This window comes from Myxine glutinosa, chromosome 7 (genome assembly GCF_964187855.1).
Source record: "Myxine glutinosa chromosome 7, kmMyxGlut1.1, whole genome shotgun sequence".
NCBI classification, from domain to species: Eukaryota; Metazoa; Chordata; class Myxini; order Myxiniformes; family Myxinidae; genus Myxine; species Myxine glutinosa.
This window is the reverse complement of record NC_136267.1, coordinates 21,279,351-21,301,966: the sequence shown is the minus strand read 5'-3', so window position 1 is coordinate 21,301,966 and position 22,616 is coordinate 21,279,351. Positions and strand designations below refer to the sequence as shown.

Genomic DNA, 22,616 nt, shown 5'->3' with positions numbered 1-22,616 from the left:
ACGACAGCCAACCACATCATGGATGGAGGATGTTTTGACAAGGCAATCCGTGTTCACCTCCTCATCGATGCAGCCATCTATCAACACATCATGAAACTTGCCTTCACTGAGGAGGAGCGTGGTGACATGAAGACCTTCATGGAGAAGGTGGCTGATGGGAAGATGGGAGCCAGACTCTGGGGTGCAGCTGCAAGAAGAATGGGGTCACGTGCATCTCGGCCTGTGGAGTCTGTAATGGCATTACATGCAGAAACTGCAGTCATGATGTTGCTGAGTCTGAAGAAGACATAGACAATGACTGTTGAAACTTCTGACATTGTGAATGAGAAATAACTCTTGAGTATTATATATGTATGTGAAATAAAAGCTACTTTGTGTGTAAATGTAAAAGTGAAAATATAAATGTTAACAATCAACTCAGAATCATGAAAAACCCTTATTTGACCCCTCATAAGTTACTTAAGGGCCGATTTAAAAAAAAAAAAATTCTCGAAAATAATTTTTCGGTACCCGAATTCAACAGCTTTTTTTATGGGTTTCCCACGGGAGTTGAACTTCAACATTTTAACACATGTTATTACACACCTTTACAAACATATTGGTGAAGAAATTTTTTGGTAACAATTTAGTTAACAGATTTGTGAAATATCTCATATAATGCCCTTACTATCTGTGTCAAATGCGATCGAGTTTAAAAAAAAAGTCAGAATTTGACCAAATCTGTTTCATTCGTTTGTTAATATACCTCAGCTATTGACAAATCTTCAATTAGAATTTTATTTGAGGTTAAAATGACCGCGAGAGATCGTGTCCAACGATCCCTTCAGTCTGTGCATGTGATGAACAATTAAACCGCACACCCGTAGTCTCTACTTCTTCACGCAATAACAACTTCTAGCTTCTAGACCGTACATCCAATCATCTTGAAATTTTGCACACTTGTTATTCTTCATGACTTCTACTATAGTATGAAGTTTCACGTCGATCAATAAAGCGATTCAAGAGATATCCAATTTTTTAATATTTTCGTTTAATTAACGTTAAACTTCCCCCATCCAAAACCTTGATCTTTTCTACCCCCGCCAATTCACCCCAGATCCACTTTTGTGAAATACCAACTTCTTTCCTGGAAGTGTCAATGTGTTTTATACTTCTCCCACCTCCCCCCAAGCCCTCTTCTTCCCACAGATCTCCCGATGTCCCTGCTCTCAAATGTTGTGTTTGTGTGCTTCTCCCTCTCTCCCCATCTTGTCTATCGCTCCCCATATTATATGTTTTATGTGTCTGTTTGATTTTTTTGTGTGATTGTTTGCTCTTTCATGAGCCTCGATCTTGTGTACAAAAATAAATAAATAAATAAATATGCACATGATTCGTTTCACAAAAAATGCAAACAAAAACTAGAACGCCACTCAGTAGAGCGCATACTCCTTCCGTGGGTGGCCGCTGCTGAGCCCTATCTTCCAATGGTAAAAAATTCCTGGATCCGGAATAATATCCTGAGCTTCACCAAAAACTAACCAATTCTTCCTTTTCCCAAGGGCAATCATCCCACCAACTTTCATCCAAATCCGTTCCGAACTTTTCCAGATATCTTGTTCACGAACACACACACACACACACACACACACACACACACACACACACACACACACACACACACACACACACACACACACACACACACACACACATACACATACACACACACACACGGACGGACACGATCGAATGCATTACTCCCTGGCTGGAGTAAAAAAATAACGGCAACACCAGGTACCATTTCCAATTTATTGAAGGAATGCGCTTTCAGTTTATTAAAAGTGTTTAACCATACTGCACCGTGAAAGTAAAAAAAAAAAAACACCATCATGTACCGTTTAAATTTTTTATTTTACAAACACGCGCAACTTTCAAATGATGTTGATGATTGTGATTGTGATGGTGATGAATTACAATCCCGTGAATTCCTCGAACTTTGAGGGCAACCCAAATGATGGTGCAGAAAAATTGTGCACAAAGGGAAAGGTAGGAGAAGGTGAGTACGCTGGTGAAAATGCTGGTGAGGATGCTGAGAGGGCGGCAGGAGAGGGTGTTGATCGTCTTGATGTGGAGGGAGCAGGGCTGAATAAATGGGTAATGGGGAGCTGCCTGACAGATTGCCCAATATTTTGATGTAGCTCTTTGTACGGGAGCAGCACATCATCCAAACCCCTCTTGAACTTGAGGTACTTCTCCACGACTGGGTCAGCATCTTGCACTTTGTCGACAACCGTCCGCATGCCATACAGCAACTCGCCCAGGAACTGGACTTCGAGGTTGGACCTCTTTCTCATCGCTGCCCACCTCCCCCTCCTCTGAAACCTTTTGAATGGCCTCCAACTCGTCCTCGGTGAGCGGGTTTAGGAAACGGTTCAGCATCATGGTTTTCAGCATGAAGTCCCTCGTCTGTGTGTTGTCCTCAATCCATATTCTGAGAGTCTTCTCCATCCTTTCCATGTGGACTTTCCGCACATGGTTGACCACATTCGTACTAAATGCAGCACTCGCTGAAACTCTCTCACGAATCGCCTTCTCGTTCTTCTGTATGTAGCGAATGGTGGATTAGTTGATGCCGTAATGCCTGCCCAAAGAGGCCGCACTCCCTCCTCTCGAAAGCCGGTCGAGCAGCTCCACTTTTTGGCTCAGGCACATCACTTTCTTCTGCCTCTTGGTAGTCGACGCATCTCTGGCAGTGGCTTGCGCTTGGGAGCCATTACTGAACGATGAGCAGAGCGAGTCAAAACCACAGGTCGAAGCAACGGGACGAGAACAATGATCGAGATTGAGGACAGAATATGTATTTATGTAGGATTGTGAGCATTGTGGGTATCTGCGGGAACCCATTGTTTGTGGAGATGTTATCGGATGATGCCGTATCGAGCATACCTGCTAATTTGAATAATAGATTTAATGAAGCATTTGCATTCTATAATTCACGGACGATGACTTAATTTTAGTCGCTGATGGAACATCCCCCGAAGCGTTTTCATTGTGTAGCATCTCTGATGATGCTTTACCATAAATGAAAACTGTAATCGATTTAATCAAGCATTTTCATTCTATAATTCACGGAGGATGACTTGTTTACACATCTGGTGGGATATCCTGCGAAGCTTGCTTATTGTGCGGCTAAAATTCGTGCCCACACTATAAATTATAAATGTGTCAAGGTAGCGGCTCGTGAATGTTTTTTTTTGCACCCCTGGAAAACCGCGAATTCGCCGAACATGGCCGCGAATAGGGGGGGGGGGGGGGGGGGGGCAAAAAATCCGTGATTTCACAGAGCACAGCCTCGAAAAGAAAAAAAACAAGCGCGAATTTGCGGGACATTTTTCCACGAATAGACAAACATGTCGTATTTTATCAACCGCAAATAGCGGGGTCAGACTGTATGTATGTACATGTATATATAGTCGTGGCCAAAAAAAAATCTATGATTTCACAGAGCACAGCCTCGAAAAGAAAAAAAAACAAGCGCGAATTTGCGGGACATTTTTCCACGAATAGACAAACATGTCGTATTTTATCAACCGCAAATAGCGGGGTCAGACTGTATGTATGTACATGTATATATAGTCGTGGCCAAAAATATTGGCAACCTTGCACTTTTTTTCAAATAATTCATCATTTCTTCCAGAAAATTGTTGAAATTAATAAATTTTTTGGTATCCACAATTCTTTATTTCATTATTGATATGACAGAACCTTTGTTTTTGATTCAGAACTTGATATATCCTTTAAAATCAGTAAATAAAAAGAAATGGCATTGACAAAATTATTGACACCCCAGACTTAATATTTGGTAGCACAGCCTTTGGACAAAATAACTGCAGTCAAGTGCTTCCTATAGCCATGAATGAGCTTCCTACACCTCTCTACTGGCAGTTTGGCCCACTCTTCTTGTGCAAACTGCTCCAGTTTTCCCAGATTTGAAGGGTGCCTTCTCCAAACTGCTCCAGTTCTCCCCACAGGTGTCCAATGGGATTTAGATCTGGACTCATTGCTGCCCACTTCAGAACGGTCCAACGTTTTGTCTTGAACCATTCCTGGGTGCTTTTTGAAGTGTGGTTGGGGTCATTGTCCTGCTGCAAGACCCATGACCTTCGACGGGCTGCATGACCTGGGCTGCATGACCCAGCTTTCTGAGACTAGGTTGAACATTGCACTCCAAAATGCCTTGGTAATCTCCTGATTTAATGATGCCATGCACACATTCAAGGCACCCAGTGCCAGAAGCAGCACAGCAACCCCAAAACATCACTGAACCTCCTCCATCCTGGACTGGAGGGAAGGTGTTCTTTTTTTTGAAGGCTTCATTTTGTTTTCTGTAAACGTAGAGATGATGTGCTTTACCAAGAAGCTCTAATTTGGTCTCATCTGTCCACAGGACATTCTCCCAGAAGGATTTTGGCTTGTTCAGGTGTGTTTTGGGAAACTCCAGTCGGGCTTTCTTATGTCTCTCTCTCAGCAGCAGTGGGGTACTCCTGGGTCTCCTTTCATTGAGGTGGTGACGGATGATGCGAGTTGAAACTGTCGTACCTTGTGTCTGAAGGTCAGCCTGAATCTGTTTGGCAGTTGATCGTGTTGCTTTCTCCACCTTTTGAACAATCCTTCGCTGCAATCTACGATCAAGTTTTCTCTTCCGGCCACATCCATGGAGGTTGGCTACAGTGCCATGGGCCTTAAACTTCCTGATAACATTGCGTATGGTGGACATAGGAACATCAAGGTCTCTGGAGGTGTACTTGTAGCCTTGAGATTGTCCATGCTTGGCTACAATCTTGTGTCTGACCTCCTCAGACAATTCTCTGGTTTTCTTTCTTTTCTCCATGCTCATTACGGTACACTCAGTGACACAAAACAGCAGAATGACTCCTTTTCTCTCTTTAAACTGGATGAATGACTGATTTTTATATTGCAGGCACCTGAAACTCACCACAGGTGAATTTACTTCCAAAGTAAATGAGAATCACCTACTTGAAATCTAATTATTTCTAACAACTTCTGAAAGGTACCAATAATATTGTCCAGGCCATTTTAGGATTTCTGTGTGGAATAAGCTAAGATTTAGTAATTTTTTTCAGGTTTTTTTGTTTTGTTCCACTGCAAACTAAAGAAATACATATTCATCCAGTATGATTAGGTATTGGGGTGGGGGAAAAGGTTATAGTTTTCATTTTTCGCACACTAAAAGAAGGGGCCAAACTTTATCTTGTGAAAGTTCCCGAAACATCCAGTGTCAGCAACATAATTATTTATTGCATTCATTTTAAGCATTTCCGCTATAGAATCATGTGTCAGATATTTAGAGGGTATGGATAGATTATCCAATGCCTTTCAAATACTAATTATTATTGGTGCATTAATCACATAAAAATGAAAGTAAACACATTTATCTTCATAATCATACCCATTTTTAACAACATAATAACCATACATGATGTTATATTTGTGCTGATGTCAGCTTGAAATCGTGATTTTTGGTCTGAAAACTTACTGCAAACTAAAAATTCACAAAAAATTATTGATCAGTCTTCCAAGTCATTCAGTTCCAATGCATTGTTGCATGTTAGCCCCATACAGTTACAGATGACGGAACAAGGCATGCCTACTCGTCGACAGCCACAGCCACCAGTGCAGCCAGCCTTGCACTTGCATGACACAATGCGCATCAGTTTATCCGGAGCTGAAGGCAAATCTGTTGGCACTGGCAGAAGGGAACCATTGGACAGAATTCATCCCCATTTGGTTGGATCAATGTTGTTTTCCATCCACTGCTGAACCTGGCAGTAGGTCCTGAAGGAATGCTGACGAGCAGCTGCACTGGTCGGTGGCAGGCTTGCCATTTGGAAAACACTGTTTGTCGACTTTTTGGCGTTATTTTTCTTGAACGCTGCGAGTCTGAAATCATCCAAACTGTTGAAAGGTGAATCACCATACAGTGCCAGCAAAAATTCTTCACCAGCCTTTGCAATGTCCTCTGCGTCTGCTTCTGGGATGTTGAAGACTGTCACAGTCTGTGCCAGGTGGTCATTTGATTTCAGTACTTTGTAGTCTTTCTTTTTTCCTTGCTGGTACGGCGCTGATGTCGTGTAACTGCCAGTTACAGCATGAAGAAACAGTAAGTTGTCCTTCAAGTTTCCAAGAGCTTGCTGGATGGCAGGCACACTGAATACTTTCTGTGGGGCTTTACTGTGCCCAGGATTGACCTGACAGATGTTGCAATCAGAAGGTGCTCTGGCCACGAGGATCACGAGGAGGTCAGTGTCAGTGTCAGTTCCTGTGACTACCACTGGCTGGCCCTCTGTCGTGTGATGTAGGGCTGTGGACACAATCAGTGTCTGCATCGCTGCATAATTGCATAATTTCCGAGGTCTTCTGATGATGCCGTGACGATTTCTGAAGCTTTTTGATACAATGGTTGATCAAACGTCACGACGCACCTGGCTTTGTTGTTCTTCTTGCACTCATCAACAGCAAACATCAGAGCTGTATAGATGGCACTTGGTTTGGTTGGGTGAAGGTTTATGAATGGAAGTGCATCAACCGAACTGACTGCATACAGTCCTGAATTTTGCATTGCTTCCTCCATGAAACCAGCCCATGATGGCCTTGGTAGTATTTCCATTGCACAGCCTGCCATCCACAAAGAGTCCAACTTCATGGCCCTCATCAAGGATCGAGATGCTTCCTCAGGACACAGAGACAGGCTTCTGACTGCGATTCGTTGCAGTCCAGGTGTTTCTGGCTTTTTGTATGTCCTGATGGGTATGTCTCCAAAAGTGCCAATGACACCTGCAAGTAAATTTTCCTTGCACCTTGGCACTGGTGTGTTCCTTCCAGTGTTCATGGCAGGGGTGATGCACTCAATACCCCCTATTGCGTAAAATGTGTTATGACCATCAAGGGTGTTGGTGTTGAAATCGGCATTGTCGAATGCAAATTGCATGAATCCCTCTATCAATGTGTTGTCAGGAGTTGATGAGTCCAGGACAAGGCAATTTTCGTATCGGAGTGCTTCAGCGTCGGTCTCTGCTAATCCAGTATTATGCAGCAGATTGATGAGATCCTTATGGCCATATTTACGATGTATGTACACCGCAACACTCAACAGGATTGGTGACACAGATCTTGATCTTGATCTTGGGCGGCTTGCAAACATGATAGCATGCTGGATAGTTGCTGACTTTCTGTCTGAGTTTTTGTTTCTTCCTTTGTTTGGTTGAGTGACACCATCAACGAAGCATTTCAGCGTTTCTGGGACCATCTTACCAGCTGTTTCTTCCAAAGAATTTGTTGCTGGATAGGTATCACCATCGAAGATGTACGACCTGACATCCTCTCGGACAATTGCTGCTATCGTCTCAACTATCCGTTTTCGTTCAGTCATTGTGTCAGACGCTTTATCTGTGTACCACTTGTTATGAAGGATCTTCTGTGCATTGTCTCTCAAACTCACCACTCCATTCTTCTCTGGTAACTCAGTTATGGTGAGATTGTCTCCAAAGTTTGCCAGTAGTTTTTATTTAAAATGTTTCCTGCTGTATGCCTGGTTGCCTTCTTCATTCATTCTTTCTTCAAGCTCGGCAATAGAATATTGACATTCATCATTCTCATGCAGATATGCACAAAGCTTGTTGAACGCATACTGCTTTTCTTAATCCTCTGGACGACCTTGACTTTTATCAGAGATCTTGTCAGAAAAGTATCTTGAATAGCACTTGTTGTGGTGCTTTGCTTCAGCTGCCACAAAATCTATGACTCTCTGCCCAGGCTAGAACAACCTCACCCCACTCATCCCCTCTTTGAAGAGCTCGGGCAATCACTTTGTCTCTCATTTCAATGGTTCTGACTTCATAGATTTCCCTCCGAAATTTAGCTCCTTTGTTCTTTTCAACCGTTGCGCTGGCTTTCTCGCCACAGAAGACGCAGTCAGTCTTGAAATCAAATTCTCGCATGGCAGAACGTAGACTGGGTGTTTCTGATGTTGGTTTGTCTGTGCTGGAAGGTTTCTTTTTGGATCCTGGACGGGTATAATCCTTCCGACAGTCTGTTTGCACAACAATTGAGGAACAGTCTGTGAGCTTAGTATGCAGCCCATCTCCATACTCTAAACTTTTCTCAATACTGGTTTGAAGTCCTCTTGAAACAGCACAAGTGGACCCCTGGTTCAAACTTTCACCACAGAAGAAGCAATCTTCTGCCATTTTTCAAGCCTGCGAACAAACAAAAAAGGCAATAACAATTAACAATATTTGTTTCCCAGCAAACCTATCCCCAAAAAATATTCTGCCGCGGTCGTTAAAAGGGTAGGCATGTTTGGTGTGACATTTGACAAAGTTGCTGACATTGGATTTTTCAGGAACTTTCAGACAGTAAGCAATGATGATTATACTGTATGTGTGCAAAGTATAAAAACTATAACCTTTTCCCCCAGGTTGCCTTATATAACTCGCCTAAAAATACTGGACTATATGTGGATACCAAAAGATTTTTAAATTTCAATAATTTTCTGGAAGAAATGGTGAATTATTTGAAAAAAGTGCAAGGGTGCCAATATTCTTTTTGCCACGACTGTATATACAGTACACTGTATTTGGCTTGGTATGTTCTCTTATATTCATTGTTCTGCCTTAATTATGACTGACTTTTTAACCAAGCTCTTGCTGATGTCTGAACTTCTGAAGAACAAAACCACTGTCTGTTGCCTTTCACATTAAGATTTAACCCGACATTTTTTTTACATGCAAATTAACTCAGGAAGAACGTTGGTATTATTGCAGAAATTGAAGCGTGCCACTAAAGATTGCAGATCATGCCCTAAATCTTTTTCGCATCAAGCACTGCTAAAATCATAATATTCTATCATGCCAGTGCCCAAATCTTTTTGTGATCCATCATTTATGTTGAGCTGTTCACTATCTGCATCACAAGATTTTTGCTTCGTTTACTACAAGACGTAATACAAAATTAATGATTATAATGCCAAGCACTGACCACAGACCTGGCATCAGCAAGTTTGTTTGGGGCAATGAAGAATTTGCTTGCAGTACAGTCCATTAATCTGACACCAAGTTTAAACAACTCAAAGTGAGGAGCATTACATGTGCTCGAGAAAGAACCCTTAACGTGCCTGGATGAGTGTGCAGTCCTGTGTGCAGCTCGTATTTCCTGGAAGGAAGCCCAGTTTAATGTGCCATTTGAGGTCTAGTAGGACTTTTCTGTATGACGAACAAGCATTACAATGTTTTGTTCCATATTTCGGATATTTCCATTCAAATATCTCAATTATTATGCCATTCTTTTCTGACAGTCGTGTGAACTAGGCCTCAATTTGTACAGGTATAGATGTATATATATATGTATATATACACACACTACTGGTCAAAAGTTTTTGAACACCTCAATTTTTCCAGTTTTTATTGAAATTTAAGCAATTCAAGTCCAGTGAATGACCTGAAATGGTACAAAGGTAAGCAGTAAACTGCTCGAGGTAAAAAAAAGAGAGAAAAATGATTAGGTTAGCAAAAACGGGAAAATAATGTAACTTGCACAGTTATATTGTAAAAAAAAAAAGGCCTTCTTCAGGGAACAAGTAATGGGTTAACAACTTACAGCTGTTCTGCAGCAATGTAAGTAAATTAAGCCTTGAAAGTTGATGCAAACAATTCCTACAGGTGTCCCAACCCCTGCTGATTACTTGATTACAAACCCCCTGTTTGTATAAAAGCAGTATTGGAGCAGACTGTTATTACACCCTCTGAAGCATTATTTAATAATAATAATAATGCATTTATTTTATATAGCGCTTTTCAGGAAGCCCAAAGACGCTTTGACAGAGTGCAAAACATAATGCATAGCAAAACATAAAAACAATTGCAAAAAAAGAAGAATCAATAGGGAAATATTCAAAGCACAAAGGAGGGAGAAGGAGAGGAGATAGTCAGGGGTTAGATGCTGTGGGTTAAATGTTGAATGCAGTGTTGAACAGGTGGGTCTTGAGTGATGTTTTGAATGTGGTGAGTTAGGAGGAGTCTCTGATGGTGTGAGGTAGCGAGTTCCAGAGGGTGGGAGCAGCGATGGAGAAGGCCCTGTCCCCCCAGGATCTAAATTTGGTCCGGATGGGGGGGGGGGGGGTCAGGAGGTTGGTACCAGCAGAGGGAGGTTGCGGGTGGGAGTGTGTCTGGAGAGGAGGTCAGCCAGGTAGGATGGGGCCAGGTTATGGAGGGCTTTGTAGGTCAAGAGGAGGATTTTGTACTGGATTCTCTGGGAGATGGGGAGCCAGTGAAGCTTGTAAAGGACGGGGGTGATGTGGTCATGGGTCCGGGAATGGGTGAGTAGACGGGCAGCGGAGTTCTGAATGTATTGGAGTTTATTGGTGATTGTTGAGGGTGAACCATAAAGGAGGCTAATGCAGTAGTCCAGACGGGAAGTGATGAAGGCGTGGATGAGGGTTTCTGAGGGTGGATTGAAGCCAGGATTTTATTTCAGTGATGCAGTTTGTCAGGATAGAGTGGGTGGCGGTGGAGATGGACTTGGTGGAGATGAAAAGCTGGATGTCATCGGCGAAGCAGTGGAATTGGAGACCATGACGGCGGATTAAGTGACCGAGGGGGGACAGGTAAAGGATGAAGAGGAGGGGGCCAAGAACTGAACCTTGGGGGACACCTTGGGGGAGGGGAGCAGTGGGGGATTTGCAGTTATTGATGGAGATGAACTGACGTCTGTCAGAGAGGTATGATTTAATCCAAGAGAGGGCAGTGCCGGTAATGTTAAAGGTGGTTTCAAGTCGGGTGAGGAGGATGGTGTGATCGATGGTGTCAAAGGCGGCGCTGAGGTCGAGGAGGATGAGAATGTTGAGGTTGCCAGCGTCAGAGGAGAGGAGAAGGTCGTTGGTGATTTTGAGGAGAGCAGTTTCAGTACTGTGGTAGGAGCGGAATCCGGATTGGAATGTTTCATACAGGTTATTGGCAGAGAGGTGATGTTTGAGTTGAGTGGCTACAGCGCGTTCCAAAACCTTTGACAGAAAGGGTAGGTTGGAGATGGGTCTGAAGTTATTTAGGGTGTCAGGGTTTAGTCCAGGTTTTTTCAGAATGGGGGTAACAGCAGCAATTTTGAGGGATGGTGGGACGATGCCTGTAGACAGGGAGGAGTTTATTGTTGCAATGATAAGTGGAGAGAGAGCAGGAAGGGAGGCCTTCACAAAGCTGGAGGGGATGGGGTCAAGAGTGCAGGTGGCAGTTTTCATTCCGATGAGGAGTTCAGAGAGGTCAGTTGGGGAGACTGGGGAGAATTGAGACAGGGGATGGCAGGATAAGGGGGGGCAGGTGGTTTGAGGGGGAGCAGGTGCGGCGGTGGTCAAGCTGTTGTAGATGTTTTCAATTTTGCGTTGGAAGAATGAAAGGAAGGAGATGCAGTTGTCTATTGTGAATGACTGGGTGGTGGTGTTCAGGGGGCTGAGGAGTTTGTTCATTGTAGAGAAGAGTGCTTTTGGGTTTCCGGAGCCAGAGTGGATAATTTGAGAGTAGTAGGCGGAGCGGGCGCGGGAGAGGGCATCTTTATAGTGTTGTATGTGGTCCTTGTAGGCCTGGGAGTGAACTGTGAGACCCGTTTTATTGCGGAGTCTTTCAAGTTGGCGAGTACGAGTTTTCATCAGGCGGAGTTCAGGGGTAAACCAGGGAGCAGAATGGGTGAAAGAAACTGTTTTGGTTTTTATAGGCGCAAGTTGGTCAAGGCAGGAGGAGAGAGTGTGGTTGTAGTAGTCAGTGAGGTCAGAAGGGGTGTGGAGGTCAACGAAGGGAGAAGTGGACATTTTTTCAGAGAGGGTCGATGAGAATGAGGTAGGTGAAAGAGCGTTTAGCTTACGGAAGTTGACAGTGCGATAATGCCTTGGTGCTGGGGTGGGGATGTTGATGGTCAGAGTGATGGCTAGGTGGTCAGAGAGAGTGAGGTCGGAGCCAGAGAGATGGTGCAAAATTAGTCCAGTAGAGCAGACAAGGTCCAAAATGTGACCACGGTTATGGGTAGGAAAGTTGACATGTTGAGTGAGGTTAAAGCAGGTGAGTCAATCAGTGAAGTCAGTGGTTAGCGTGGAGTCAGTGGAGTCCATGTGGATATTGAAATCACCAAGGAGGAGGATTGAGGGGGAGAGGGAACATAGCTGGGTCAGAAAGTAGGAGAAGTCAGACAGGAATGATGGGTGTGGTTTGGGAGGGCGGTAGACAACAGCCATGACTGACTGTGTGTGACCAGAGAGTTTAAAAGCCAGGTGTTCAAATGATGGAGCAGATGAGATGGAGATGAGGTTGGTCTTGATGTCTTGTCGGTGAATAACGGCAATTCCACCACCTCGGCCCTCCGAGCGTGGTTTATTGATGTAAGAATATCCATTGGGTGTGGTGAGGTTGAGCGTGTAGTAGTCCAGTGGTTGTTTGGACAATATTGCACTGCAGGAAGTAGTATATTGGAAACTGAAGCATTATTTGGACAATATTGCACTGCAGGAAGTAGTATATTGCTGTCATAATGGAGAGAAAAAGGCAATTAACAAAGGAAGACAAACAGACCATTATAACCCTTAAAAGTGTAGGTCTTTCCTTTAAAGAAATTGCAAAGAAAGCCAAAGTGTCAGTGAGTACAGTTTCCTACACCATCAAAAGGCACTTGGAAACTGGAGGAAACTCTGACAGGAAGAGGTCTGGCAGACCCAAAGCCACAACAGAATTAGAAGACAAGTTTCTGAGAGTCAACAGCTTGCGTGATAGGTGGCTCACAGGACAACAGCTTCAAGCACAGCTTAACACTGGTCAAAGTAAGCAAGTCTCAGTTTCAACTTTGAAGAGAAGACTTCGAGCTGCAGGTTTGACAGGTCGAGTGGCAGTAAGAAAGCCATTGCTAAGATGACAAAATAAGAAAAAGAGGCTTGCCTGGGCCATGAAGCACCGCCAGTGGACTACTGAAGACTGGAAGAAGGTCTTATGGACTGATGAATCGAAATTTGAAATCTTTGGTTCATCGCGCAGGGTTTTTGTACACCGTCGAGTAGGCGAAAGGATGGTTCTTCAGTGTGTGACACCAACTGTCAAACATGGAGGAGGAAGCGTGATGGTGTGGGGCTTTTTTGCTGGATCCGGAGTCGGCGACTTGCACAGAGTGACTGGCATCCTGAACCAAAAGGGCTACCACAGCATTTTGCAGCACCATGCAATACCCTCTGGTATACGCCTAGTTGATCAGGGGTTCATCCGACAGCAAGATAATGACCCTAAACACACCTCCAGGCTATGTCAAAACTACCTTCGAGGAAAAGAACAAGACGGTAGGCTTCAAATCATGGAATGGCCAGCACAGTCTCCAGACTTAAAGCCCATCGAGCTGGTTTGGGATGAACTGGACAAAAGGGTGAAAGCAAAGCAACCTTCAAGTGCAACACATTTGTGGGAACTTCTGCAACAGTGTTGGAAAGAACTTCCCGAACAATATTTGATTTCCATTGTAGAAAGAATGCCACGAGTGTGTTCGGCGGTTATATCTGCAAAAGGTGGCTGCTTTGCCGAGTCAAAAATTTAAATTACATTTTGTTAAACAAAATGATTCTATGATTTCTTTTTTATCTCCAATTGTTTATTTGTTCTATGCTTAATTTCAGAGTACATTGAGACATTAAACTGCGTAAATTTCAATAAAAACTGGAAAAATCGAGGTGTTGCAAAACTTTTGACCGGTAGTGTGTATATATATATATATATATATATATATATATATATATATATATATATATATATATATATATATGTATATATATATATATATATATATATATATATATATATATATATATATATATATATATATATATATATATATATATATATATATATATATGTATATATATATATATATATATATATATATATATATATATATATATATATATATTTAAACCAAGTCACTTGTCTGGTTTATTTTGCCCCACTCGGTGTGTCGTATCCGATGTGAATATAGCATGCTGTTTAAAGACTAAAGAACAAGTATGTAACAGCTGTTCAACTAATATGGTTTGTTCTGCCCCAGTGTGTGCCTCATAGGGGTCATGGGTTCAGACTTGGGGCCTACAAGTGTGTCTGTCACCCAGGTTACTACAATCCAACCAGTTCCGTGGATGGAAGCACAGGTCAGCTCTCAGGCCATCTGTCTTATCTTCAACACAACATTTTTTGGGGGATATTCATCTTCTTTCTCTAGACTTTATCATAAAGAGAAGCTCTCTCACACTGTCATAGTTAATCTAACTTGGTACATAACATGTATTGTCGTACAAGATCATTTATCACAACTATCATTGGTCATTTATAAACCACAACAGGTAACATAAAGGCTTTTGGCACACTTACACTTTTGTTTTTATCAAAGTCGTAACATCGAGTCTTGCTTGAACTTCTCTGTTTGTGCGTTCCATTTGAGTACTTGCCTCATGATGTTGTAAACCCTACTTCAAATCCTATAGATTGTGATGATGTATCCATTACCTCTTGATATCAGTGTCCTTAACCCTTTGAGTACGGGATTTTTTTTTTTGATAAAAATACCCCCGGCACGGGATTAATTTGGCATTTTGGTTCGGGAATGCAACCACGTACTGACGATCTATTTATAGGTATAGTCGATGACGTGTAGTAACGTCATCCGTACACAAAACTTTTTCGCAGGTTGCGGCACTGGACGTCATCCGTACTCAAAGGGTTAAGTTATACAAGGAGCATTCAAAGGGTTCTCCAAACAAGACACTCCATAATAGTCCAAGACACAGCAAACGAAAGTGAAATGAGGCATGCTTCTGTAAATATGAAATATTTACCCTCGCCAGGGGAGGAGGGTATTGCATTTGAGTCCGTTTGTTTGTCTGTTTGTCCGCACAGAATAAATATGATTTTCTCTGCAACCGGTGGTCCGATTGACAGGAAATTTTCACCATAGGTGCAACTCCACCTGTAGAATTCTTTATGATAATTATGACGTCATAGGTCACGTGTTTTGGCCGCCATCTTGGAAAAATCGAAAAACTTTGCATCTCTATATCTCGGAAAGCGCTGAATAGAAAAAATTGAGACATGGCTCATTGTGAAGAACTCTCCATGGGGAATAAAATATGTTAATGATGATGTCATAGGTGCCGCCATTATGACGTCATAATTTGACAAGTACAAAACTTCATCCAATCAAGATGAAATTTCTTGAGTGCCATGTCGGCATAAACTGGTGGAGAATATAAAAATGATGATGTCATCGGTCACGTGGTTTGGCCGCCATCTTGGGAAAAACGAAAAACTTTTCACCTCCATATCTCCGAAAGCGCTGAATAGAAAAAATTGAGACATGGCTCATTGTGAAGAACTCTCCATAGGGAATAAAATATGTTCATTATGTCATAGGTGCCTCCATTATGACGTCATAATTCGACGAGTACAAAACTTCATCCGATCAAGATGAAATTTCTTGAGCATAATCTAGGCATAAATTAGTTAAAAAAAAAAATAATGATGATGTCATCGGTCACGTGGTTCGGCCGCCATATTTGTTTTTACACAAAAGCCTTAAAAACCACTGAAAATACATCCTGGCGAGGGTTTGCAATCTCTGATTGCTCTTTTTCTTGTTTTATATGTTATTGCTAACCATATGTATGGTACTTGTGTATTGAAAAATAGAATGCTTGGTGTGTCTTCAACCATTTTGAGTTTCTCATTTGTATAACTTTTTGAATGACCATCATACCTTTAAATTTTCATGACTCATTAATTGTCAGACCAACACCGTTTGTGAACATTCTTGCAACAAAAATGTTTGAATGTTTCTAAAAACGAATTGCATCATTTAGCCGAGCCACCCATGCTTACTAATTACTGGAATATAAGGTCCTTTGACAGCCAGAAGCACAAACACACACTGAGACCGAGCTCCTTTTATATATTAGAATCACCGAGCCGTCCTAGCTGTGCGTCCGTCTGTCACGCTCTATCCTTCAAAACATTTGGGCAGGAAATTCACCAAACGTGGTACTATAGTTATGATCATCGCATGCCAAGAAGGTGCAAGAGCAGTGTCATTTTTGGGCCCACAGCTTGAGACGGAGTCAAAGGGTCAAATACTAAAAATGCAATTACGGCCACATTTTAAAACATTTTAAAATGAAACCTTGTATATGCAATCAACACTGGAAAGATTCATGAAATATGTAACAATTTGTTTGGGATTTCTTCCCCGGTTCATGCTCCAGGGGTGGGGACTTAGAGTCTCGGCGTCAAAACGGGGAAAACAATTTAACTCAAAATTTAATATTGGGTGATTCCTGAATGAACTTTATGCCATCTTTCAACCTTCCATATAGTGACCACCACCAGCAATATATCCCACTTTCCTTCTCTCATCCCTTACTTTTCTATTAATGGCTGTAATAAACAACAGTATAATAGCGGGATTTATTTAATACTAGTATAAAACCCGTCAAAAATGATGGGTTGGAACAGTTTATTTGACAGTGGAGCCGCGTGAGCGTGCCAAAGTCTGAAGCCTGGGCCTAGTGTCAGGTGTGCTTATATCTTCTTTATTTATTAGATATCTTGCAGGCGTAAATGGACACTGTTTACTCTGCGCACTTTGCACATCACGTTCAGCAAATGTCACCTCCCTGTGCCTTATATTTATTGTGATTGTAAAAAAACCGCTTCCGTACACCGACCTTGAGACTCGGTGTGCAAGCCACCGTCTACAATTCCAATGTAAGAGACATAATTACTCTTATTTTGGGTCTTCGGAGTCCTCAGGGTCTTTTGGGTCCTCTGGTTCATTTAGGTATTTTGGGTGCTCAAGCTCTTTTGCATCCTTGGGATCTTTTGGGTCTTTTGTGTCATTTGGGTCCTCGGGGTCTTTTGGGTCATTTGAGTCTTTTGGGTCCTCTGCATCTTTGGGGTCCTCGGGTCTTTTCAGTCATCTAGGTATTTGGGGTATTTTGGGTCTTTGGGGTAATTTGGGTGTTTGGGTTCCACTGGGCCCTCAGGGTCTTTAATGGTCTTTAGGGTCTTTTTGGTGTTTTGGATTGTTTGGTTATGTGAGGTCGTTCAGGGTCTTCGGGGTATTTTGGGTTTTCAGGAACTTTTTGGTCTTCTGGGTCTTTTCGATTTTTTTTTTGGTCTTTGGGGTCTTTGGGGTGTTTTGGGTCTCTAAGGATCTTTGGGATATTTTGGGTCTCTGGGGTCTTTGTGGTCTTTTGGGTCTTTGATGTATTTTGAGTCTTTGTGGTATTTTGGGTCTTCTGGGTCTTTTGGGTTTTTGAGTCTTTGGGGTCTTTAAGGGTCTTTGGGATATTTTGGGTCATTGAGGTATTTAAGGGTCTTTTGGGTCTTCGGTGTATTTTAGTCTTCAGGGTCTTCTGGGTATTTAAGGGTTTTTGGGTCTTTGGGTTATTTTGGGTCTTCGGGGTCTTTTGGGTCTTCGTGATCTTTTGGATCTTTCAGGATCTTGGGGTATTTTCAGTGTTTTGGGCCTTCGGTGTCTTTATTGGTCTTTGGGGGAATTTTGGGTCTTTAAGGGTCTTGCAGTCTTTGGGGTATTTTGGAACTTTTGGCTCTTCTGGATATTTAAGGGTCTTTGGGGACTTTTGGGTCATGAGAGTCCTTGGGGTCTTCTGGGTCCTTGGGGATTTCTGGGTCTTCATGGTCTTTTGTGTCTTCAACAGTCTGAGGGTATTTTGGGTCTTCAGGCATTTGGGGTCTTCGGGGTCCTTGAGGTCTTTTGGGTCCTCAGTCTTTTGGGTCTTTGGGCCTTACCAAAATTTTGGGTCTTAGGGTCTTTGGGGTCTTTAGGGTCTTTTCAGTCTTGTGGGTCTTTGGAGTCTTTTTTGTCTTCAGGGTATTTTGGGGTTTTCAGGGTATTTTGGGTGTTTGGGGTCCATCGGGTCTTTTCGGTCTTTTGGGTCTTTGGGGTATTTTGGATCTTCTGAGTCCTTGGGGTCTTTTGGGTCCTCTGTCATTTGGGTACTTGGGGTTGCTTGGGTCTTTTGGATCCTCAGGGACTTTTGGGTCTTTGGGGTCTTTTCAGTCCTTTGGGTCTTTGGGGTATTTTGGGTCTTTGGGGTATTTCAGGTCTTCATAGTCCTTGTGGTCTTCTGGGTCCTTGGAGTTTTCTGGGTCTTCATGATCTTTTGTGTCTTTAACAGTCTAAAGGGTATTTTGGATGTTTGAGGCATATAATTACTCTTCTTTTGAGTGTTTGGGGTCCTTGGGGTCTTTTGGGTCCTCGGAGTCTTTTAGGTCTTTTAACCGGTGTTTTGGGACTTTGGTGTATTTCAGGTCTTCAGAGTCCTTGGGGGTCTTCTGGGTCCTTGGAGTCTTCTGGGTCTTCATGATATTTTGTGTCTTTAACAGTCTAAAGGGTATTTTGGGTCTTTGGGTATTTTGAGTGTTTGGGGTCCATTGGGAATTTGGGGTCTTCTGATAACTTGGGGTCTTTTGGGTCCTGTCTTTTCGGTCTTTTAACTGGTGGACACACAGTCGTGTTCAAAGATTGCCCCTTAATCCCCCCCCGCCCCCTCCCCCCAAAAATACCGCTTCTGCACACCAAACTTGAGGCTCAGTTTGCAAGCCACTGTCTACAATTCCAATGGAAGAGGCATAATTACTCTTCTTTTGGGTCTTTTGTGTCCTTGGGGTCTTTTGTGTCCTCTCGGTAATTTGGGTCCTTGTGGTCTTTTGGATCTTCAGCGTCTTTTTGGGTCTTCTGGTTCATTGGTGTCTTTTGGGTCATTTGAGTATTTTGGGTCCTCTTGGTCTTTTGAGTCGATCAAATATTTTGGGACCTCAATCTGGATCTTTGGGGTATTTAAGGGTCTTTGGGATATTTTGTGTCTTAGGGGGTAATTTTGTGTCCACTGGGTCCTCAGGGTCTTTAAGGGGCTCTGGGGGCATTTCAGTCTTTTGGATCGTTTGGGGTCTTTAAGGGTCTACATGGTATTTTGGGTCTTTGGGGTCTTTTCGGTCTTCTGGGTCTTTTCGATTTTCAGGGTTTTTTGGGTCGTCAGTATCTTCGGTGTCTTCTCGGTCTTCTGGTTCATCGGTGTCTTTTGGGTCATTCGAGTGTTTTGGGTCCTCAATCTGGATCTTTGGGGGGTATTTTAGGGTCTTCGGGGTATTTTGTGTCTAATGGGGTAATTTTGGGTCCACTGGGTCCTCCGGGTCTTTAAGGGGCTCTGGGGTCTTTTCAGTCTCTTGGATTGTTTGGGTATTTAAGGGTCTTCAGGGACTTTTGGGCTTCGGGGTCTTTTCGGTCTTCTGGGTCTTTTTGGTCTTCTGAGTCTCTTCGGTCTTCTGAGTTTTTGGGGTCTTCTTGGTTTTTAAGGGTATTTTGGATATTTTGGGTCTTGGGGTATTTTGGGGTATTTTTGGTCTTCTGGGTCTTTTTATCCTTTCAGTAACCAGGATATTTTCGGTCTTCGGACTCTTTTCGGTCTTTAAGGTTCTTTGGTTCCTTTGGGTCTTCGGGGTCTTTTCGGTCTTCAGGGTCTTTTCGATATTTTTGGTCTTCAGGGTATTTAAAGGTCTTTGGGGTATTTTGGATCTTTGGAGTATTATGGGTCTTCGTGGTCGTTTTGGGTCTTTAACAGTCTTCAGAGTCTTTTGGGTCATCAGGGTCTTTGTGGTATTTTAGGTCTTTAAGGGTCTTGGGGTCTTGGGGTATTTTGGCTTTTCAGGGTCTTTATGGGTTTTTGTGGTATTTTGGATCTTTAAGGGTCTTGGTGTTTTTAGGGTATTTTGGGTTTTCAGGGACTTGTCGGTCTTTTAAGTCCTCTGGGTCATTTGGGTCCTTGGGGTCTTCAGGGTATTTAAGGGTCTTTGGGGTATTTTGGGCCTTCGGTGTGTTTATGGGTTTTCAGGGTCTTTAGGGTCTTCGGGGTCTTAGAGTCTTACATGGTCGTTTGCGTCTTTAAGGATCTTGTGGCCTTTTGGGGTTTTTAGGTCTTTGGAGTATTTTGGGTCTTTAACAGTCTTCAGTGTCTTCGGGGTCTTCAGGGTATTTTGGGTACTTCTGGGTCTTCAGGGTCTTTTGTGTCTTTCACAGTCTACAGGGTAATTTGGGTGTTTGAGGTCCATTGGGTCTTCTGGGTCCTTGAGGTCTTTTGGGTGATCAGTCTTTGGGTCTTACCAAAATGTTGGGCCTTTGGGGTCCATTGGGTCTTTAGGGTCTTTTCAGTCTTGTGGGTCTTCAGGGTATTTTTGGGTCTTTGGGGTATTTTGGGTCTTGAACAGTCTTCAGGGTCTTTGGGGTATTTGGGTGTTTGGAGTCCATTGGGTCTTTTCGGGGTATTTTGGATATTCGGTGTCCTTGGGGTGTTCTGGGTCCTCTCAGTCATTTGGGTCCTCGGGATTGTTTGGGTCTTTTGGATCCTCGGGGTCTTTTGGGTCTTCCGGGTGTTTGGGGTCCATTGGGTCTTCGGGGTCTTTTCGGTCTTTGGGATATTTTGGGTCTTTAGAGTCCATTGGGTCTTCAGGGTGTTTTCAGTCTTTTGTTTCTGGGGTTTCGGGACTTGGCTTTCCTGGAAGAAGTTTCGGGAACTGAGTGGCGTGCTGATGAGGAGGAGAGTGTCGTTGAAGCTGAAGGGAAAGGTGTATGCTGCATGTGTGAGAAGTGTTATGATTTATGGGAGCGAGACATGGGTCATGAACGTAGAGTAGCAACGAAGGCTGGAAAGGGTGGAAATGCGAATGGTTCGACGGATGTGCGGAGTGTCGTTGAGAGAGAGGAAGACAAATGATGAATTGCGAAAGATGATGGGAATAGAGCCTGTGATTGATGCTGTGAAGAGGAACAGGTTGAGATGGTTTGGTCATGTGTTGAGGAAGGATGAAAGTGACTGGTTAAGAAGAGTGATGGAAATGAATGTAGAAGGAAGTAGAGGACGGGGAAGATCGAGAAAGACTTGGCTAAAGATGGTGGAAGAAGAAATGCGGGCAAGGGGGTTAACAAGGAGAGATGCAGAAAATAGGGCAAGATGGAGAAGATTGTCATGGGGACCGCAAGGCTAACCCCCGCTCTAGCAGGGAAAATGGCCTTAAAATGCATGTAGTTGTTGTTGTTGTTGTTGTGTCTTTGGGGTCCTCAGGGTATTTTGGGGCTTCATGGTATTTAACAGTCTTCAGGGTGTTTTGAGTCCATTGGGTCTTCGGAGTCCATTGGGTCTTCGGAGTCCTCAGTCTTTTAGGTATTTTAACCGGTTGACACACAGTCGTGTTCAAAGATTGCCCCTTCAACCCCCCCCCCCCTCTCCCGCCACCCCCCACCCCCCACTCAAATACCTCCGAAAGCACTACTCAAAGCCTTTAAAACCTCCCCTTATGAAGGGACACACACACACACACACACACACACACACACACACACACACACACACACACACACACACACACACACACACACACACACACACACACACACACACAGTGTTTTATATGGTAGTTTAGTAATTTGGCTAATTTGGTCTGAAAATGTTACCAAATTCAAGTTTTCCTTCAAACAAAAAGCTGTTAGTTTTAATATACACATCCCCAAACAATAATAGTTTTTGAAATGTTTTTCTCAACATAGCTTCCTGACAACGGTATGGGTGTGTGCATATTTAATAAGCTTTCGAAATAGCTTCTTTGGGGACTCGTAGAGGCAGTGGGACAAGATTTTCAATTCCGTATGCCAGGGAGGAGCTATCCGGTGTGACTATTTTTAGCACTGAATTGACATTGGTATTACGTCATTGCTAATGGTAGATCGTGTGCTGAGTTCCACGTGTTTTTTTCTTTTTTGCTACCGTCGTTACCCTTCAAAATGGCACGTACGAATGCACATGAATTAGAAAAACTTCTCATGGAGACTGGGAACAATGATCATGATTATTACATAGATTTATGGTCACCAAACTGCCAGCTGATGTTTGCTGTGTTATCTGGTCCGGCAGCATATTCTATTTGCAATACAATAGCTTAATCTTTTCGATGAAAATACTCATCGTGGCAGAATCTGGTACACCCAGCACTACGAGTGTACTCATAGTGGCAGAATCTGGTACACCCAGCACTACGCGTGTGTACTCATAGTGGAAGAATCTGGTACACCCAGCACTACGAGTATACTCATAGTGGCAGAATCTGGTACACCCAGCACTACGAGTGTACTCATAGTGGCAGAATCTGGTACACCCAGCACTACGAGTATACTCAATCTGGTACACCCAGCACTACGAGTGTCCTCATAGTCGGCAGTTAATGTGTTCAAGCCCGAATAGGAGCGCAAATCCTTAATTCATTTAAATATTTTAAAGACAGTTTCCAAACAAGTGTACAATGTTTTTGAATGGAAAGTTTGGTTCAAAGTGGAACAGAGTTGGAGATACGGAACATAGAGAGAGGAGAGAAGGGAAATTACGTGCTGACGAGGGCTTACCATTAAGATTCACGTTTACAGGCATTCAGGTGTGAATTTGTGATCGTCCTCTTTGCGTGCATGTCACCGATAACTTGTGGCGGTGAGTG

At 43.0% G+C, this 22,616-nt stretch overlaps 1 protein-coding gene across 1 annotated transcript in view; it reads left to right on the top strand.

Moving 5' to 3' along the window:
- The first annotated feature begins 6,569 nt into the window (after positions 1-6,569).
- Positions 6,570-22,616, top strand: part of LOC137430448 (metabotropic glycine receptor-like) — an 80,328-nt gene continuing 64,281 nt past the window's right edge. Inside the window, exon 1 of the mRNA XM_078782652.1 lies at positions 6,570-6,810. Coding sequence (XP_078638778.1) covers positions 6,570-6,810 — 241 coding nt within the window. The remainder of the gene's footprint in view (positions 6,811-22,616) is intronic.